General features: G+C 43.6%; 3 protein-coding genes across 3 annotated transcripts; 1 reads left to right on the top strand and 2 right to left on the bottom strand.

Moving 5' to 3' along the window:
* Positions 1–488: 488 nt before the first annotated feature.
* LOC149373218 (uncharacterized) lies at positions 489–12,007 on the top strand. The gene is made up of 11 exons (XM_089597776.1): positions 489–689; positions 737–883; positions 7,958–8,119; positions 8,210–8,476; positions 8,561–8,992; positions 9,100–9,860; positions 10,155–10,291; positions 10,568–10,944; positions 11,024–11,157; positions 11,203–11,691; positions 11,755–12,007. The coding sequence occupies exons 1-11, from the start codon at positions 489–491 to the stop codon at positions 12,005–12,007; spliced, it is 3,360 nt and encodes a 1,119-aa protein (XP_089453902.1).
* Positions 12,008–14,084: 2,077 nt separating this feature from the next.
* Positions 14,085–15,322, bottom strand: LOC149373217 (uncharacterized). Its single transcript, XM_089597775.1, has 2 exons — positions 14,453–15,322; positions 14,085–14,258 (listed from the first exon to the last, which is right to left on the bottom strand). Exons 1-2 carry the CDS (start codon positions 15,320–15,322, stop codon positions 14,085–14,087), a joined length of 1,044 nt encoding a protein of 347 aa, XP_089453901.1.
* Positions 15,323–15,325: 3 nt separating this feature from the next.
* On the bottom strand, positions 15,326–18,139 carry LOC106637678 (uncharacterized). Its single transcript, XM_089597774.1, has one exon. It carries the CDS (start codon positions 18,137–18,139, stop codon positions 15,326–15,328), a length of 2,814 nt encoding a protein of 937 aa, XP_089453900.1.
* Between the last annotated feature and the right edge of the window lie 1,463 nt (positions 18,140–19,602).

The raw sequence follows: 19,602 nt of genomic DNA, 5'->3' as shown, positions 1-19,602 counted from the left end.
TTACATCATTATGGTGCATAATAAAATATCGGTAGAAACGTGAATTTCGTGATGGTACTTGTTTACTCGTAGATCTATGCACTCTTAGATTTTGAGGATTTTCATACTCCTACAACTATACGAAAACTTGTATCTCATCACAATACGCTTAAATCGGGTACTTTGCATCCCCTGGGTTGTAGGTGCAAGAAGTTAAGCTTTGTACATTGGGTGTAAAAGCTGATATTTTTACACTTAGTATGACCTGATAATACGGTGTTGATGTTATACCTACTCGTCTGACTTGGTTAAGGTGAGACCCATCTGCATTCGGGTATTGTTAAGTCTTAGTAGTGAATTTCATTCATTATTACTAATTACCAAATTTGAACGATGGGTCTGGCAACTCTTTTCCACTACCTCGAAAACTGATGTCGTCAGAAAAGTCTACGGTAAAATGAGAAGAAAAAAAAAGAATTCAAACTCTCCTGAAATCTAAAACAGACCTGATGACGATAAAAAAAGCTGAGATCCCATTGATGTTTGACCACCGCACCCTGGAAAAAATCTCGTTCCCCGTGCCACGGCAAATATCAATATGCATTAGAATCGAATCAATTAATAGAAATGGGAAAACCTGGTGGCCGTCCCTCATCAGGAAGCGTATAAAAAGCTCAGCCCCTCGTGATCGCGGAATATTTATGTGGAAGGTACGGCTGAAAAAAAAAAAAAAAAAGAATAGGAGAGGGTTTCCAAGGTCCCAGTTGTTGACAAGGTGTCGTCATCGGACTCGGTACTCGAGAGCACGCCGAGCAAGTTTGTTTGCTCCGACACTGATTCCCCAAATGACTGCGAGGATATACGTACGTCTCGCTCGTCCTCCGCTGAGAGTAGCAGAGGGACCGTGAGATGAATTTGCTCTCCTCCCCGCCCTCCGGCCACTGTCTCTGTGGCACGCATTTGATTCAAAATCCTTCCTTTTGTCGTGCTCTACCGAGCTGGAAATCGATTCCTTCCGTTTTTTTCTTTTCCCCTTATAATGTCGGTGAGAATTTTCTTTTTTTTTTTTTTTATTTTTTTTTTTTTTTTAATACCCCAATGGCCGACGATTTTACGTTGAAAGCCCACCAGCCGAATTCTTTGATTTCAAACGCAGGGTTTTTTTTTCCTTCCGCCGTTTTCTGGTATTGCTGCTTCTTCTGTTGCAGCCAAGATGCACGATGGCCAATTTTTTCTCTCCTTTCTTTCTTTCTTTTTTTTTTCCTCTTTGTATGACGGGTGAAGATTGAAAGGTGCATTTTTGTGTACTTGTCTCTCTTTCCTGGATCAAAAAGAGTGAATGTATTGGACTGTTGCACATGGGCGTGTAGAAAGTATCTTTTTCTGGATGTTACCTTTGGATATGTCAATTAATTAATGGCCTTACATCTACGCTTCTCTTCTAAATAATCATGAGAATATAAATAAAAAATTTTTTTGAGCAATTCCTGAAGGGCTACTTCAATAAGGCTACTCGGTCAAAAAATTTTTTTTTTATTTTAATTATAGAGGATTTAGAAAATGAATTCTTTTATCTTTTAACTGAGATAATTTTTACGAAGTTTTTGTTTAACAGTGATCTTTGAAATTTAATAAAAATGAAGGCATAATTTGTTTTTGTTAATTACTTCAAAAATTTTTTTTTCAATCTTTTAGTGATTTCGATTTGTTAAATGTTAAAGATGCATCATCTAAACAGTGGGACTTATAGGGGATGAAAAGTTCATTTTTCACTAAAATCATGAAAGTACTTATCATATTCTTACAAAGGGTTGATAAAACGTAATAATGATTTAATAGCAACTTTATAATAATTTACCATTGATTTTTGAATTTGAAGAAAAACTAACTTTTAATAAAAAAATTATTTTTAATCATTTATGTAGCCATAACTATGAACGATAGTAAATAATTTCTTGTTTTGATTTAGTTAAATTTTTTTCATTAAATTATTAAAATAACTTATACATACTTGTATTCAGTTTGTAATGTAAGATACTATATTAAGGGACACATCAAAAGATTTTACAAAACAAAAATAATCCGTAAATGTAACTTATTAGTTCACATTGATAACTTTTATTAGAAGTTAAAATGGTTCAATACAAAATAATATACTCTTATAATTTAATTGATGATCGATTTTTTTAAAACTGGAAATCGCAATTTGAAATATATTTTAACACAAAATCATTACCAGTAGGGCACCTAGTAGCGCTTTTTACTTTGAAACTTAATTTTTTTAATCTGCTACTCTAGTTGTTTTTTTTTTTTTTTTTTTTTTTTTTTTTTATTGGTTAGGGCAGGGTAAAAAAGAAAAAATTATTATCTATACGTCAGAAATTAGGCCACTCGGTCTCTACCTTTTCTCAATATCATCTATACTATACCACCCCCTGTTTCCACCCTCGTTTCCCCCACAAGTTATCGGGAATCGCGCTTGTTCGAAGAGCTGGATTTTTCTCTCTCGTTTGCATTCATTACGTCCGTGAATTGTAAAAAGTTCGTCGGGTGGCAGGAGTAAGAGAGTGGGAGATTGAGATTTAGAGCTAGAAAATTACGACGTATAAAAAAGTTGTGTGGTATGTTTCACAAAAATGGCACTGATTTTCCACAAATTTTTTCTCCCTCTTTTTTGTCACCTGCTTCCGTCTTTATTTTAAGAGAATAATGCGGGAAAAGGTAGCTTTTTCATTAAAAATAACTTCTTTTACAATTAAAAAAATTTTTTTCTCGACAGGAATTCGGGATACACAATTACTTTAATATTTCTCTGTGACTTTTGTAATAACATGCAATCATACCGTATGAAATACCGTACAAAATCTAGATGATACGTGAAAAGCTTTTTTACATTAGTTTTAAAACTTCATCTTATGTTCGTGCTCTACAGTTGCTAAATTAATATAACACAGCTGGATTTTCTGCGAATAAAAAAAATAATAACTTTCAACTGACCAAAATATGTACATCAAAGCATGAGTATGTAGTTTATCGGCCTATATGCTATCACGTAAAAGAGAGCACTGTCTACCGTTTGTATGGCAGCACAACGCATTTTTACGCGATGAATTGCAAAAACTTTTTTACTTTGATTGCTCTTTTTGAAATTTAACTTACACATTCACAAGGTTATTAAAAAACAATTTAAAAAAAAAGAACTATTGACGGTATTCAACGTATTTTTATCGTTTCAAGTTGTCATGATGAGGTTAAAACTTTCTCCAAATAAATGAGTAACCATTTATAAGGCTTTTCATCGAATGTATGAATAATAAGACATTTTCATAAGTTTTTGATTAGTAATTTAATGATGAATTTTATGATATATTTTAGTCCAACAGTAAATTGAACATTAATTTATTAACGATAACTTTATAAGATGTGTTATAAACATTTTAAAAATATTTTCTATGCAGTTTCAAAAAAATACCTAGGTTATGACAAATAAATTATAGGAACGTTCCTTGTTTTCGAGTGTCGATGTAAATAAGGCACTAATATTTAGTATAAAATAATCGACGTTGCTTTGCATTTAGCTGTCCATGACAGTAGTGGTCAATAGCTTCGAAAAAATTAAATTCGAATAAAAATAATTATAGAAAACTAAATACGAAACCTCATTGCGCTTGACATTAGAATAACGTGAGTTATACTTAAACTAGCAGCCCCCCGTCTCGGCTTCGCCCGAGACTTACTAAATAAAACACCGTAGTGTGTTGACATGTAATGTGAAACATTTTTAGTTAAAAAATTTTACACATATTCCCGATACATTTCAGAACAAAAATCTTCTTATTAAAAACATATTTTTTCGGAATCTATATAGTTTATTTGGTCAAATAATGTGTAAAAATTCAAAAAAATAATTATGCTGAAAATTTATGCCATAAAATAATCGATGGCTATAAGAAGTTGTTGATTTAGTTTCTTCTGTGTAATTCACAAAAAGGGTTATTTTTTAAAGCTGTTAAGATTTTAAACCCCCAAAAAATTTTTATTAAAAAAAAATTGTTTTTTCTCATATCTCACAATTTTATTACCAGAGCAACAAAGTCCTGGACCTTAAACCCAACATTTTTATTGCCACAAAAACACAAATACATTTTCTACTCATTAAAAAATCTGAAGTAAGATCCTTAGAGATTTCAGAGATTGCTGTGAGGGTACAATGAAAAGCTGATCTCTCACGTAATGGACTCTTTAGTTGACGATTTTGACGCTGCTGTTTCAATCTCGATAAATTTTCTGCGTCAGTTTCTTGACGCCTCAAATTGTATTCATTAGATACATTTGAGGTTTTCTTTCCAATATACCCTTTTGCGACTATTGGTATGCTTATGACTTTTATGACCCTTGAAGGCTATTTTCAGTCATTTTTGTTAATTTTAATACATTTATTGGCAAGGTAGTTAGACGTCCAATGGCCCTAAAAAAGACCGGTTAGCTTCTTAAGTTAACTCTTTCTTGACTGCAGTTAACAGCAATTGTGACTGTCTGGATACCCCAGTCAGGGTGATCTTTTCTGGCCTGTTGCTTAAGACCCAGACTGATTGGGAGAAAAATTACAAAGTCCGAAGCTTTGGGGCTAGTTGTAGTGCTCTTTCCCAACGTCTCCCGGTATAACGTCGAAGACGTTGGTGTCTAAAGCACCTTTTTTTAATTGCAGATTCAGTTGTTTTGGTGATCTTAGATGGGGCGATTGGTTAGTGATACTTGTCCAGTGGAGGCTGTCCCGTTGGCTCAAGTTTTTTTCCTTTATAGCTGTTATAGGTTTGCCCAGCGCAGACCTTGGAAAGGATCAGTGATTCCTGGTTGAATGCTTAGAGTCGAGAGGGTAATATAGGGTCGTCGGTCACCGGGTTTTCCAGCCTTGCGAAGAACAACTCCGCAGGTGACGTTTGCCAGTGAATAGCTGACTTGGTTTAATAGTGCCCGTCTTTAGTTGAAATAGTCTTTTAGTCGACGAATCGCTTCCGGAAATGGTAATAAAAATGTATTTGTTGGCAAGGTAGTTTACACTTAGGTGGATCCTAAAAAAAATTGATGAAATTGATGGTTAAGTAGGGAACGTAAATACTTATAAGGGTGCTAAAAAACGCCAGTGGTGAAACTTCCAGGCTATTCTTATTCCTGATGATGAAGAGCTGGCTACGGTTGCTTGATTCTTACCCTGGGAGTCTCGATGTACGGAGACTGTGATGGAGGAAGGTACGCTGCTGACCAAAGAATATCTCGTCTCGGGTCGTTCCCCGGATAACCAACTGCTCAATTGCTCATCTTTAAACGGGAACATGTGGGTAAGCGCGTCGGGGACGCGACGACCAAGATGGTAGCCATTGTGGCTGCCCGTGCCCCTCAGAGCTGTTTTCTCTTGCTTACATTTGTAGCCAAAAATTCTCTAACAACACCAGGTGGGATGGCGGGACTGCCACACAACTCTTAAGAGTTGGTGCAGATTGTGCTCTGGCTAGATGTGTCTCCTGGTATTGTGGCAGAGACGGCATCGGTTGAAATTAATTTTTTTTTTTTTTTTATCGCCCTCGTCGAGTATCAAGGTGAATGGACACTTACGTCCCTTTCCCCTTAGAGAAGAGTGTCGTCCGTAACCGGGATATCCAGCTGCAGGACTATCAACAGCATTCTCTGAACAGCTTGTTGAGCTGCCGAAGCTCGACTATACCACCATCGATACGCTCCGGCCTATTATAACCACACTTATTAAATTATGTTGCAGGTAGCTTTGATTTTATGTCGACGCCACCTAGCGGATTTTACTGAACTAAAGTGAAAAGCTGGCGTATTTTTGCAAAACTTTGAGCTTATTTATTGCTATTGTTATTAAATTTCTTAAAATAAAAACTATACTAAATCCATCTAGGAAGTATCATAAACCAGTGTGCAAAATTTCAGCAAAATCGGTCCAGTAGTTTTCGCGGTTAGCGATTACAACGGTTTTAGCGACTTTGCTTTATATATTAGTAAGATAAGGCATGATACACAGCTTTCGCTGGACTATTATTTAGACATGGCATACTAAAATTCATCAACTATTAAAGCAAACACTAACATTCTAGCTGCATTCGAAAATATTTTCTCCATACTTGACCAATTAGATGCGCTTTGCTCACTCAATAATATTTATTAATGATACATACTTCGACAAGTACTTATTTTATTTACAAATGGTATTAACTGTTTGATCACCAAATTTTTTCGTAACGAGTATTACAATAGAATTAGTAAACTAGTAAATTAAATAGTGTTGTTTTTACAGTATACAAAATTTTTTGCGTTGAATATTTTTTAGCTAACAGTTTTTTAAAATTTATCTAATCTTGAGAAAAAAAAAAAATTCCGATGTCAACTAGAATATGTTTGATAAGTTATTTATCGAGTGGATATCAAGGTGGATATTTTAATTAAATGATTAAAATCTAGCCTAAGCTGCATTAACTCGCTGTTGCTATGGCTTTTAATTATGGGGAAGTTTTTGATCGCTTGTTCAGTTTGACTTTAAACAAAGAGGTGAACTGAAATTATTAGGGAAAGACTATACATCTCAAAGTAGAGATTTTCCAAAAGAGGTAAATGTAACATTGTTAACATGCTCCTCTGTCGAGCTCATGATGTAGTTATATTTAATGCTTTTTGAATTTTTTCTTGTACTCCTATTTTAATAATCACCAAACATTTTTTACCGACGGGTTTACTTTTTTGAGAACTTAAAAACTATATACAATCATTAATAAAAAAAAAAAATAATTATTTTCTTTCGTCGTACTATTTCATTTGCAACTAGTTTTCTTAATCAAATCATAATTTTATTTATGACAGAAAATTCCGTTCATATAGTATAAAAACTGAATTTCCCCACTCTATAGGAGAAGGAGAGGCATTGAACCAAGTGGGAGAAAACCAAGGCGATGAGCGAGCGAGGACTAGCACAGAGCGGCAGTTTCAGCTAGGAGTCGATAGCGAGTGGTAGGCTCCTACTACGAGCCTCGTACCCTATAGCTCACTGTCCTTCTTCTGTAACTCTATCAAAACCAAGTGAATAGACCTACATTGAATAAGACTTGCTTAGTCTATTATCGTAATTTGTGTTATATTTTAAGATTAGAAAAATTCAACAAACAACAAATTTAGCTCTAACTTTGGAGTACTTCTATTGTTTGCTTTTGGTACCTTTATATGCCTGAATGTAGTAAGGACGACTTTTGGGCTTGTACCCTGAATTTCGTTGTTCCATCCATATACTTAATACATTTCTTTTACTTTTTTTCTTCAAAGATCATATAGACCAGTATCTTGTGATTAAAATAATCACCGTTGAATCAACGAGAAGACAACAGTGGGAACAACTAATCTTCGTGTAAAGGAATCGACGTTATGAGCTCAAGATGAGTACACCTATCGTGGGCACCCAAAAACCTTTCTAAAATAGTACGTGTGAAAACACTATAGTATTGCTGACACCAAGAACATTTCTACCGTGTCCTTATTCCTTCCTGATCATCTCCTGGAAGGCCATAAAATATACAAATTATTCATACGTACTACCCATGCTCCGCGTTAGAAGAAGCCTACATAACGTTTCACTCCTTCGATTATATAATGTAATGAATCAAAGTCAAATTAACACATACTAAATATAAATTTCCCATCTGCTACATACATTTTTTTTTTTTTTTTTGTAGTAAGTATAGTGCTATACTTGAGCACTTGGGGGAAGAAAGGAATGAAGGATGGGAGGCCTGCCATAACTGGGAGAGGATGGGGAGAAATTAGGCAATTATATTTCATTTCCTTGCTCGAAGATATATTATGTAGTAGTAGCACTCTCATTTCAGAGACGAGCGAGAAACCAGCCAACAGGGGCTCCTACCCCCCTCGCTTACCGCCATCCATCGTTGCTTTATTCCTTTTTTGGCGTTAGCTGACGCAACAAGTAAAAGACAACCACCATGGACCCTGGAGAAGCCAGGTCGAAACTCCATGCCTGGAAGAAGAAGGCAGCCCAACTCAAGGCCACATTGCGAGATCAGAACATGGAGATCCATGGAGATCACCGACAGCGACAAGGATCTCTTATATAAAGGTATAACACCCTTTGGCCCTCCTTTTCTTTATGTTCCAGATACCTCCTACTGCCAGATAACTTAGCATACACAGCTGGTTTCGAGCGCAGGGAAGAGTCTTAGTCCTAGAGCTAAGGCCAACAGCCATACTTTTCGGTCGATTTTCGACTCTTAAGTCGACAACAAAGGCTAACCTATCCCCGACCTCTCTGTTTCTGCCCTTAGATGTGCAATACCTGGTAGACGATGACAAGGAGAACAAGGACAACAGGAACGAAGGGGAAGAAGCTGAGGTAGAAGAGGAAGAGGTGGCGGAAGATGAGGTTGGATTTTTTATGGGCGAAGACACTTCGGCAGCCAAAAGACCCGAGCTGACCGTAAGGGAGGACATCGTCAACCGAATCCAGGAATGAACAAAGAAGGGCATTCTCTCCCAAAACGAGACCAACGCCATTTTAAAGGTAGCCCCGGTTCTGTCCAGTTTTGACCTAAGCGTGCCGAAACTCAATGAGAAGATCTCAGCACAGTTAAATGTTAAGGCCCTGTCGAAGGACAACCATTTCCGATTGTATCAGAACCTAGCGGGTGCAGTACTGGCATCAACAGCCGCTGCATTAAGCTACGTCTTCGACTGCATGCGTGAACCTTTCGACTGTAAGGTTACGCTGGCCAACCTATCGACAGCAGTAAAACTGCAGACTGAACTGTACCATAACCTCAACCAAGCCGGCAAGCTCTTCCTAATAGGACGCTATGAGGACAAGATACAGAAAGTCCTGAAAAATATCGAGTCCACCTCCCTGCTCTTCGGTGACAACTTGAAGATGACCATCGAGAATGCACGCACGTTAGACAAGATGGCCAAGGAGCTCACCGTCCAAACCAGACCCACCGCATAGAAAAGTTTAAACTCCAAGCGCCCCTCAACTTTCAAGGGCCAAAGGAGGAGGGGCTATAGACCTATCCAAAACAAGAGGCCATATTACCGATCATCATACAGGAAAAATCAGAGCAGGCCTCGCCAGCAGCCGTCCAAGAAGTACTACACCCAGTCGCAGCCTCCACGCCACTAAACACAACCCAGGTAAAAATTGCAGGCAGATTGAAATACTTCACCAACAATTGGCCCCAAATAACCACAGACGAAGCTGTGCTGTCGATCACAAGGGGCCACGAAATTGAATTAATTAGCACCCCTCCCTGTCAAAACGCCCCCCCCCCAGCCACGCAAGTATCTGAGAAAGACCATGAAAACGTATTGGAGGCGCTGGACAAGTTGTGGGTAACGGGGGCAGTAGAAAAGTGCGAAAGGATTGAGGGCCAATTCGTATCACCATATTTCCTACGTCAAAAGAAAGACGGCTCACATAGGTTCATTCTTAATCTAAAGAGCTTAAACAAACACATTCTGCAACAACATTCCAAGATGGAGGACATCAGAACGGCCATCAACCTTATCGAACGAGGGGATTATATGTGTAGACTAGACATTAAAGACGTGTACTTGCTGGTCCCTATACACAAAAGATCCCGGCAACTGCTTCGCTTCAAATTTCGCGATGTGCTTTACCAGTTTAAAGTCCTCCCGTTCGGGCTCTCTTCAGCACCAAGAATTTTCACAAAGCTTATGAAACCGGTCCTTACGGTCTTGAGATCAAAGGGCGTGAGGTTGGTGGCGTATCTCGACGACCTGTTGATCTTAGCTGAGGGTGAAAGAACTTGTGCACATTACGCACAGCTAACACTAAACCTGCTCCAAAGGTTGGGGTTCATAATTAACTGGGAAAAGAGCATACTGACCCCCAAGAAGGCAATGGAATTTTTAGGATTGATTCTTGACTACAACAAATTAACCCTAGAGTTGCCTAACGAAAAACGAATCAAAATAAAGACTGACTAAATACGAGCTCTTAGCTGGGACAGCATTCGGGTCAGGGACCTAGTGGCTCTAATCAGAGTTTTGGTCGCAGCATGCTCAGCCATCGTCTACAGCTGACTTTACTATAAAGAACTCGAGCGGGTCAAACAATCAGCCTTGAGGTACGTGAACCACAGGTCTAAAAAGTGGGTCAACTGGTCCTCGGGGGCAATAACAGACCTCGAATGGTGGCTGAGCCAGATCGACCACAACACAAACAAACTTAGATGCGCATCCTACGACATGGAAATCTTCTCAGATGCCTCTTGGTCAGGCTGGGGGGCCGTTTGCGGAACGCGAAAATCTCAGGGATTCTCGTCATATGAGGAAAGCACAAAGCACATTAACCACTTAGAGATACTTGCGGCTTGCCTCGCACTTTAGTACTTTGCAAATAACCGCCACGATACACAAATACTACTTCGCATAGACAACATTACAGCTCTTGCTAACATAAAAAAAATGGGAGAAACTAGGCATCCAGAACTTTATAATCTGACTCGTTACATATGAGAATAGTGTATGGAAAGAAACATATGGATCTTCGCAGAGTACGTAGCCTCTAAAGAAAACTTGGCAGACGAGGACTCGAGGCTTTCGAATGTGGACACGGAATGGAAATTGGCAGACTACGCTTTCGAAGATATACTGGCACGATTTGAAACGCCCTCTATCGACCTTTTTGCATCAAGGGCAAACACCAAGTGCAGCAGGTATTGTACTTGGGACAGAGATCCGAAAGCAGTCGCAGTCAACACGCTAACCATATCTTGGACTAAGGAGTTCTGGTACGCCTTTACCCCATTCGCGTTGTTGTTGAGGACTTTGAAAAAGGTACGAGAGGAGGCAACCACCGATATCTTGGTGATTCTTTTCTGGCCAGGACAACCCTGGTTCCTGACGTTTAACAAACTACTGATAAGTGAGGTAATGCACCGGGGACCCCCACCCCTCCTTACTTATTATCTGCACCCAACAGATCTATGATCCATCCTCTGGCCCACAGCCTTACCCTGGCTGCAGGAATCTTATCAGGCAAGTGTACCGGAGACAGGGACTAACAGAGGACACGTTGGACATGCTGGTAGCCTCACTGGCGGACAGCTCAATCAAACAATATAACTTGACCTTGAGGTTCTGGTGAGATTTCTGCCAGAAGCGTAATCATGACCCACTGACAATCAGCGAGGCAGTTATAGTCTCATGCCTTACACGAAGACACAAGGAAGAAGCAGCCTACGGATCCGTCAATACGCTGTGCTCTGCCATCGCCTTGATCAATGGTATCGACACCTCGGGATCAGCACTCATCAATAGGTTCTTCAAGGGGATCTTCAGGCTACGCCCAATAGATTCAAAGTACGCCATGACTTGGGACGTTGGGCTGGTGTTAGATTTGTTGGAAATATGGGGACCGAACAAGGAGTTGGACCTGAAGAAATTAACCCTCAAGTGCTGCATCTTTTTAGCCCTAGGAACAGCCTTTCGGATACGATCAATCCGGTTCATCAAACTCGAAGGCATAAAGTTTATGAAGAACGGCATAGGCATCACAATCAAGGACCTAGTGAAAACATGCAAGGCTGGTGGTAACTGCTCGCAAGCAATCATCCCAAACTCTCACAAGCCTACACTCTGCATGGCTAGAACAGTTACGGATTACGTATTCAGGACGTAGACCATCCGTGGAAAAAACCCAAGAGCTGTTAATCTCATGGAATCCTCTACATAACACAGTGTGCATCACACAAACTATCAGTCGATGGGCTCGAGAGATCTTTCTGAAACTGGTATACAAAAGGAGTTCACAGCACACTACACCAGACATGCCTCCACATCCAAGGCAAAGGCCCCAGGTCTGGACATTAGCATTATCAAGAACACAGCAGACTGGTCCGAATCTTTCAAGGTGCTTAACAAATTTTACAATAAACCAATTGTTGATCGAGTCAACAACTTTGCACTAGGCATACTAAATGCTCAAAAATAAACTTAAGCTGATACTAATTTTGTAATCTCTTTAAGTACTTATAGTTTGTAACACTAAAAATCTTCTACCTTTTTAGAATAAACATAAGAATAAACATTATCTAACTTAGAATAAAAACGCTTTGGATTGAAAACTAGAAAAGCTCTAAACATCTACATATATTATGTCCTTGAGCAAGGAAATGAAATACAATTGGTGATTAAGCGAACTAGTGAAGTTCGGTCACAATTATATGAGTTGCTCGAGGACATAATTTCCCATCCAGATAAACACAGGGGAAATACTTATTCTCATTTCCAGGTCCCCTCCCACTATACACATAACTCCAAACTAAATGAAGCAACGATGGATGGCCGTAAGCGAGGGGGGCAGGAGCCCCTGTAGATCAGTTTCTCGCTTGTCTCTGAACGTTGACGTCACCTAGCGATGAGAGTGGTACTACTACATATGTCCTCGAGCAACTCATTCATGTAATTGTGATCGAACTTCACTAGTTCGTTTAATCACCAATTATGCTATGAGAAAGTCGCCTAAACCCTTCTCGAAGAGCATTGCGTGGTGAAAAAAAGCACTTGTGAAAATTCACAGATGTACGGGCCCGAAAAAGTTGTACTGGCCGGGAATTGAACTGCGGTCTCCCACTTGCCGATCCACGACCCACGACCTAGCCAACTGAGCGACAGTGCGATCTGCTACATACATATACATGCATTGATCCGTATTTCGGTAGTGTAGTAAATGTTAGGAAATAATCCTATCCATAGATATAAGCTACACTAGCGCTCTCTCTTAGCCTGGCACAAAACTAAAACCTATTTAATAGAAAACATTAAAGTTTATAATTATTGCGATGATGAAGATTAAAAGGTCATGTGTAACAATAAGAAAAGAACCTTCCCAGCTATTTCTAAGCTTTCCGAGAATTCGGAAATCGATTTTATTTTGTTTCAGGCATAAACGGGCTTGACCTTCAAAATAAGAGGCCCTTAACATAAACAAGTGGCTTGCGTGACTGATGGCATGACTCTTTCCAGCAGAAACAAGCCTGACCTTCAGAATAATGGGCCTTTTGAGTGAACAAGTGGCTTGCGTGACTACCGGCATGACTCACCTCAACCAAAACAAGCTTGGTCTTGAGTCTACGGCCATTCATACCTTTGAAGAGATTTTCAAAACAACAGCTTTAATAGGAGAAACTCAAAGACAAACTAGGATGAACAAGTGGCCTACGTGACTTTTGACACGACTTGCAGGGTATAAAAGGCATTGGATTTTCATGCAGGAGTTAGTTGGAATCGAGATTCTGTCCAGGCAGAGCTTGCGACGCTCTATTTTGGCGCCTCCCTCAAAAAACCTACGGCGAGTATTTTCTCTGTAGTAGTTTCGCGATCGATCAGGGTAGTTCAAGTGAGTAATCGCGTTCCTAAGTGTGTTCAGGATACCCAAATATCATCTCCTGGGATAAACTCGGCATTTACCACATCGGGATTCTACTTGCTCCAATTACCAAGGACCCAGGCATCCAGCGACTGACCTAGGAATATCCGATTGACCTGGCACATCCGTGCCTAACCAGGTAACGGACTCACTACCTAGAATAAACCAGAGAACGGAGAGCGCCATCTACGTCTCCGTAGTCTATGACCGTGAGCCAGGTCACAACATAAACAAGGCCGAGGCCGTTCAAATTTTAAAAAGTTTATGCACAGGGAAGGCCGTTGAACCAAGTCAATATGATAGTAAATTAACACTCAAGATGTGCAAAGACCTTGAATAAGCTGTTAAAATCTGCTTGAGTTTGCTGGCCGGATGTGGGGGGAGGATGAGATGCACGTGGGCGCAATGATCGCCTATATTGAAACTCAGAACACACTTTATTGAAAAACTTACTTGTGTTTTATACAGGTGGTTAAACCGTCCGAAGCACTAATCAAAACAGGGTCGCGCTCGACCCTCGAGAGACAAAGATAATACTAATAAACTTAAAGGTATAGGTATTATCGAAAATCACGACGCTTCTCCTCTTGACACGCTGTTGGCTCTCTCTCTGCTTCTTGCGGAGCTCTGCACTCTCCTTTTACAGTCTCGACAGGCTCCGTCGCTGCGATGGTGGCACTGGCGTGGGCGTGTGGCGCGGGAAAACCAAACATACCGCCCGCCTCGTTCCAGGAACGATTGCACGTGGTTCATTTGTGGCCATTATGAGCCTGGCCGCCCGCCATGAGCCCGGTGCCGGTCGGACCAGGATCGTCTGTTGCGTGATCAGCACACTCAATGACGGGAAGCCGGGCAATCTTGGTGATAGGACGGACGTACTCTCCCGAGGCAGTTCTTACCCGAACGACGCGGACGGACCCATCTGGATCCGTACCATATAACTATTTTTCTGTACATCGGCCTATGTTATAACATAGGCCTGTGAAGCAAAAAAAAGTTATATGGTACGGCCCCTGGTCCTGGTTTGACGTCGACGATTAGGCCCAGTGGCCACTTCCCGATAGAGTTCAAAAGCGTTGGATCCACAACGAGGACTACGTCTCCAACGGCGAGATTGGGACGGGGCCGGGACCATTTCGTCCGTTGTTGCAAGGTGTTGAGATACTCGAGGGTCCAGCGGCGCCACAGCGCGTTGCGCATGCCTTGCACAAGTGTCCAATGGGTCAGGCAGTCTAGGTTTTCAGAAGTGTTGGTGGCAGGCAGAGAAGTAAGGGGTCCTCCGATCAGAAAGTGAGCTGGCGTGAGCATGTCCAAGTCCTCCGTATCTCCAGATAACGGGCCCAGAGGGTGACAGTTGAGAATCATTACAATCTCTGCAAGCAGGGTTGAAAACTCCTCGAAAGTGAGGTGCCTAGTTCCAACCACTCGACGGAGATGAGTTTTCATCGATTTAACCCCAGCTTCCCATAAGCCTCCAAAGTGTGGGGCGGATGGTGGAATGAAATGCCAGTCGATTCCCTCGTTAGCCAGACTCTCAGCCACTGAATCCCAGTCGTGGTTGGCCCCAGCCATCAGCTGCTTGAGTTCGTGATCTGCCCCGTGGAAGTTCGTTGCGTTGTCGCTCCAGATTTCCTTCGGTTTTCCTCTGCGGCCTATGAAGCGAGTGAGTGCACCGAGGAAACTCGCTGTTGTTAGGTCTCCAACAGGTTCAAGGTGTAGGGCCTTTGACCACATGCAGACAAAAACAGCGACGTATCCCTTGACCGACTTGGCACCTCGACCCTTGGATCGGAGGATGGAGAAAGGTCCCGCGTAGTCTACTCCAGTGCGGCTGAAGGGCCGAGCGGGCGTCACGCGAGCTGTCGGCAAGGGAGCCATGAATTAGTGAAGGGGTCGAGCTGGTGCTTTCGAGCACACAACGCACTGATGAACTCGTCGCTTTATCTCCACTGCTCCTCCAACGATCCAAGCCCGTCGCATGACGTGCGAGTACGTTGAGCGAAAGCCGCCGTGCAAGGCTCGCTGATGTGCCCAGTCGATAACTAGCCTCGACAAGGGACATCTGGCATCCAGGACTGGTGGGTTTTTCTCTTCATAAGCAAGTGGTGAGTGACGAAGACGGCCGCCGACTCGTAGTATGCCTTCATCGTCCAAGAAGGCGCTTAGCCGGCTGAGGGGGCTCGAGATCTTGACAGGAAGAGAATTTTTCAAGGTCTTGATGTCGGCAGCAAAGTAACGAACTTGACTAAGTTTAGCGCAGCAAAGAAAACTGTGCTGTAGTTCTGCGACCGTGATTGGAGCTTCGGATTTCATGCAATTGGGTATTCTGATACCAGTCATGAGTTTCTTACACTCGATACGAGTTCTTAGTATCAAGATGAACCGTCGGCATCTGACGAGCCCTCGGAGCATGCGCAGCAAATTAGAAAAGTCGTCCATGAAATCGCGGCTTCCTTGCAAGATGGTCAGGCAGGTGGTTGATGCGATGGTGTGTCGGCCTCCGTCGTAGTGACCGGTCGGAGAAGGCGGCTGCTGTAAGGTTGAGGGCCACGTAGAAGGTGGGCCTGTTAGCCAAGACGGGCCGGTCCACCAGAGGGTGTTGTGTTGAAGAGTCGAAGGTTCCGCACCCCTGGTAGCGGTGTCAGCCGGGCTGTCGCTGGTGGGAACGTAGCGCCAGGTACCGTGAGCTGTGAGTTCCTGAATGTGATGGACATAATTGTCGACAAGATCGTTCCCAACAGGCTCGCTGGAGTGTAGCCAGCTGAGTATCGTGCTCGAGTCACTCCAAAGGTAGTACGTGCAATCCAAGATCGTCAAGCTCGCATCCACGAGTCTGAGTAGGCGAGCAGCAAGAAGAGCAGCTCTCAGCTCTAATCGGGGAGTAGTCATCCGTGTATTCTGTCGCTCCGATGGAACGAGACTTTTGATCGGAGAAAGCTTTGTCTTCGCGCCGATAAGACTCACATTTACCGTGCCAGATTCCTGCTCGACTCTGATGTAGACCGCCGTCGCCAAGGCTCTTCTGCTGGCATCGGCAAAGGCGTGTAGTTGGATCGAACTGGCCGGGGACGATTGAAGCCATCGAGTAAGGGTGAGTAGAGAGACGTCAGACAGCTTGGAGCGAAATGACTCCCATCGCTTAGCGTAAGATGCCGGCAGTGGCTCATCCCATGTTAGCTTCGCCCTCCAAAGGTCTTGGATAAGCATTTTGGCCACGACAATAATGGGTGACAGCCAGCCAGCAGGGTCGAAAAGCCGAGCCGCTTCAGCCAGGACACGACGCTTTGTCAGTGTATCGCTCTTGTTGAATGCAGGGGGGGAAAACCGAAAGCAATCGGCACTCGGATCCCAAGCAATTCTTAACTCATTCACTGGACCATCCGTGGTGAAGTGAAGCCAACTCGGTCGCAGTAAATCTTCGACTTTCAAATCGTGCAAGAGAGATGGCGTGTTTGAGACCCACTTCTTGAGTACGAAGCCGCCCGCCTTCAGAAGTTGAACCAGTTGATCTCTACGCTTTCTGGCCGTGTCCTCGTCGTCTGCGCCGGTCAAGAAGTCGTCGACATAAAGATTTCGGCGGACAGCGTCAACTGCTTCAGGAAAGGCAGCTCCTTCGTCCTCGCACAGTTGCGTTAGAGTCTTTAACGCTAAATAAGGTGCGCTAGCCTCTCCGTAGGTGACTGTAAGCAAGACGTAGTGAGTCTCCGGCTCATTTTCACCTTGACTCCAGATGACTCGTTGTAAATGCACGTCCTCCTTTCGGATTTGTATCTGACGGAACATCATCTTGATGTCTGCACAGAAGGCTACTCGGTAAAGTCTCCACCGAGTGAGGACACTGACAATGTCATTTTGTAATTTGGGCCCTGGATAGAGAGCGTCGTTCAGACTGTATCCCGTTGAGGTGGGGCTCGAGGCGTTGAAAACAACGCGAAGGCGCCGCCCACCGTCACTGCGCTGCCAGATGGCGTGATGAGGTATATAGTTAACCCTCTGAGGGCAGTTCTCCATCTCCTGCTCCGACACTGGACGCATGTGGCCTAATCGGATGTATTCGCTCATGAATGCCACGTAGTGCTCTTGAAGGTCAGGATCCATTTTCATTCTCCTCTGTGCAGCGTGTAAGGCTGCTCTAGCCTGGTTCAAGCCGTCTCCGAGTAGATCGATATAGTCTTCTTTGACAGGGAGAGGGACGACATATCTGCCACTGCTGTCTCTCGAGTGGTGCTGAGCGTAACAGGCTTCGCACTTGGCATCAGCCGGAGAGACTCGAACTATACTTGGTATTTCTTCGACCGCCCAATACCGCTGCATTAGTCCCACGAGGCACTCACTCCAGAGTCCCGTGTCCTGCAGCATTGCTAGGCTTGATGTGGTAGGAGCCGGGGGATTGCCTTGAGCTCCGGTGATCGTCCAACCAAATATCGTTCGTTGAGCGATGAAGCTCCCTTGGCTGACGAGGCCGGAACGAAGAATTCGGCCATACACGTCTGTTCCAAGGACCAGGTCGACTGGTCTGGGTGACGAAAAGTCTGGGTCGGCCAGTTTGAGTCCATGGAACAACGCGTCGGCATTGAAGTTGAGCTTCCTGGAGGGAGTAATCAGACCGATATGCTGCAGCACGTGGGCGTTAACTTGAAAGACCTTTTGCCCATCGGAAAGGCTTAGCTTCGTGCACGCCAATGAGGAGCTCATGACACCGCCCGAGATTCCAACAACCCCGATCGAAGAGTTCCTTAAGCCGTCACCATACTTTCGAGATAGTCGTAAGGTTGTAAGAGTCGACTCTGAACAAGGATCGAGAAGGGCTCGAGCTCTTCCGGAACGTCCAGTGCTACCACCCACGCTGATGATTGCCGTTGGTAGAAGGCCTAGTCAGAATGACTCGGAGCCATTCGAGGGACCCTCGCTGGGTTGTGTGTCCAGCTTAGGGAATTTCGGAGGCCTATTGGAATCGGTGGAAGAGTTTGTTCGCTTTCCGCAGGCATCATGAAGGGACGTGTGATGTTGTGCCCCGCAGGCCTGATATGACATCGGAGAAGGGCAGTTGCCCGCGGAGTGGCCCTCTCGCAAACAGTTGTAGCACAATCGATTTTTGGTGGCTAGTCCATGCCGATCATTTGGTGACATTCGTTTATAGGTGATGCAGCGCCCAACGTAGTGAGGTTCCTTGCACGCAACGCAGCGCGCTGAGCCAGCTGTAGTCGCGGCCACTACGCGGGTTGGACGAGCAAACGGGCTTGACTTCGGATCGCCCCTGGAAGTAGCAGCAGTCGATCTCGGTGCGTCTTTTGGCGCTAGAGACGAAAGAGTTCTGCAGCGACGTCGGAGGAAATCGGCCAGGTTCTTGAAAGTAGGGTAGAAGTTTCCACTACCACCAGAGCCCTTGTCGGACACTTCCAGCTCTTCTTCCCAATCTCGCCGAGTGGCTGTATCCATGGCGTCGGAAGCAAGAGAGATGAACCAATCATCCCACGAGTCAACGGGGCGAGCCAACGTTCGCAGTTGGTCGCGGTGTCTCTCCAGATCATCGAGCAACGCTTGAAGTCCGTGGGCAGACTCTTCCTTGAGCTGGTGTAGAGATTTGAGAGCTTTGATATGCTCTTGAGTCAACAGTCTCTGGTGGTCGTAGCGGGACTCCAAAATGGACCATGCGACGGCGTAATTGGACTCGGTGATCTGTAGGCTGTCGATTGCTGCCTTCGCCTCGTCGAGCACGCATGTCTTGAGGAAGTACAGCTTGTCTACGGCAGGGATTGTGTCTTTACCGTGAACTAGAGACTTAAACAGGTCCCTGAATGTCTCCCAGTTCTCTCGTCGTCCATCAAATGTCGGCAGAGTGATCTTTGGCAGTATTGAGGTGCCGTAGTTCGCTTGGGGTTGGATCTGGGGAGGCGGGTCGTTTCGAAAGAAACGTGCACGTTCATTGTACAGGTGGCCTCTAGCTTCAACGTAAAGGGCCTCCACGGCGAAGTACTTGTGATCTGTGAAGTACGGTGCGTCTTTCGCTTCAGATGCTGTCAGCAATCGGACATGAGTGACGGTGAAGTTGGCCCAGTAACCCTCAAGGAGTTCGAGTCGACTGAGAACGAGACCTTCCGTCCACTGTTCTGATTGAGTATCTCGAACCGCTCGAGAAGTATTCTCAATTACTTGAC

Source organism: Copidosoma floridanum, unplaced genomic scaffold (assembly GCF_036245765.1).
Source record: "Copidosoma floridanum isolate Cflo_tuat_1 unplaced genomic scaffold, Cflo_Japanese_pri ptg000035l, whole genome shotgun sequence".
Classification (NCBI taxonomy): domain Eukaryota; kingdom Metazoa; phylum Arthropoda; class Insecta; order Hymenoptera; family Encyrtidae; genus Copidosoma; species Copidosoma floridanum.
The sequence above is the reverse complement of the archived record's forward strand: the minus strand, read 5'-3'. Positions and strand labels throughout refer to the sequence as shown.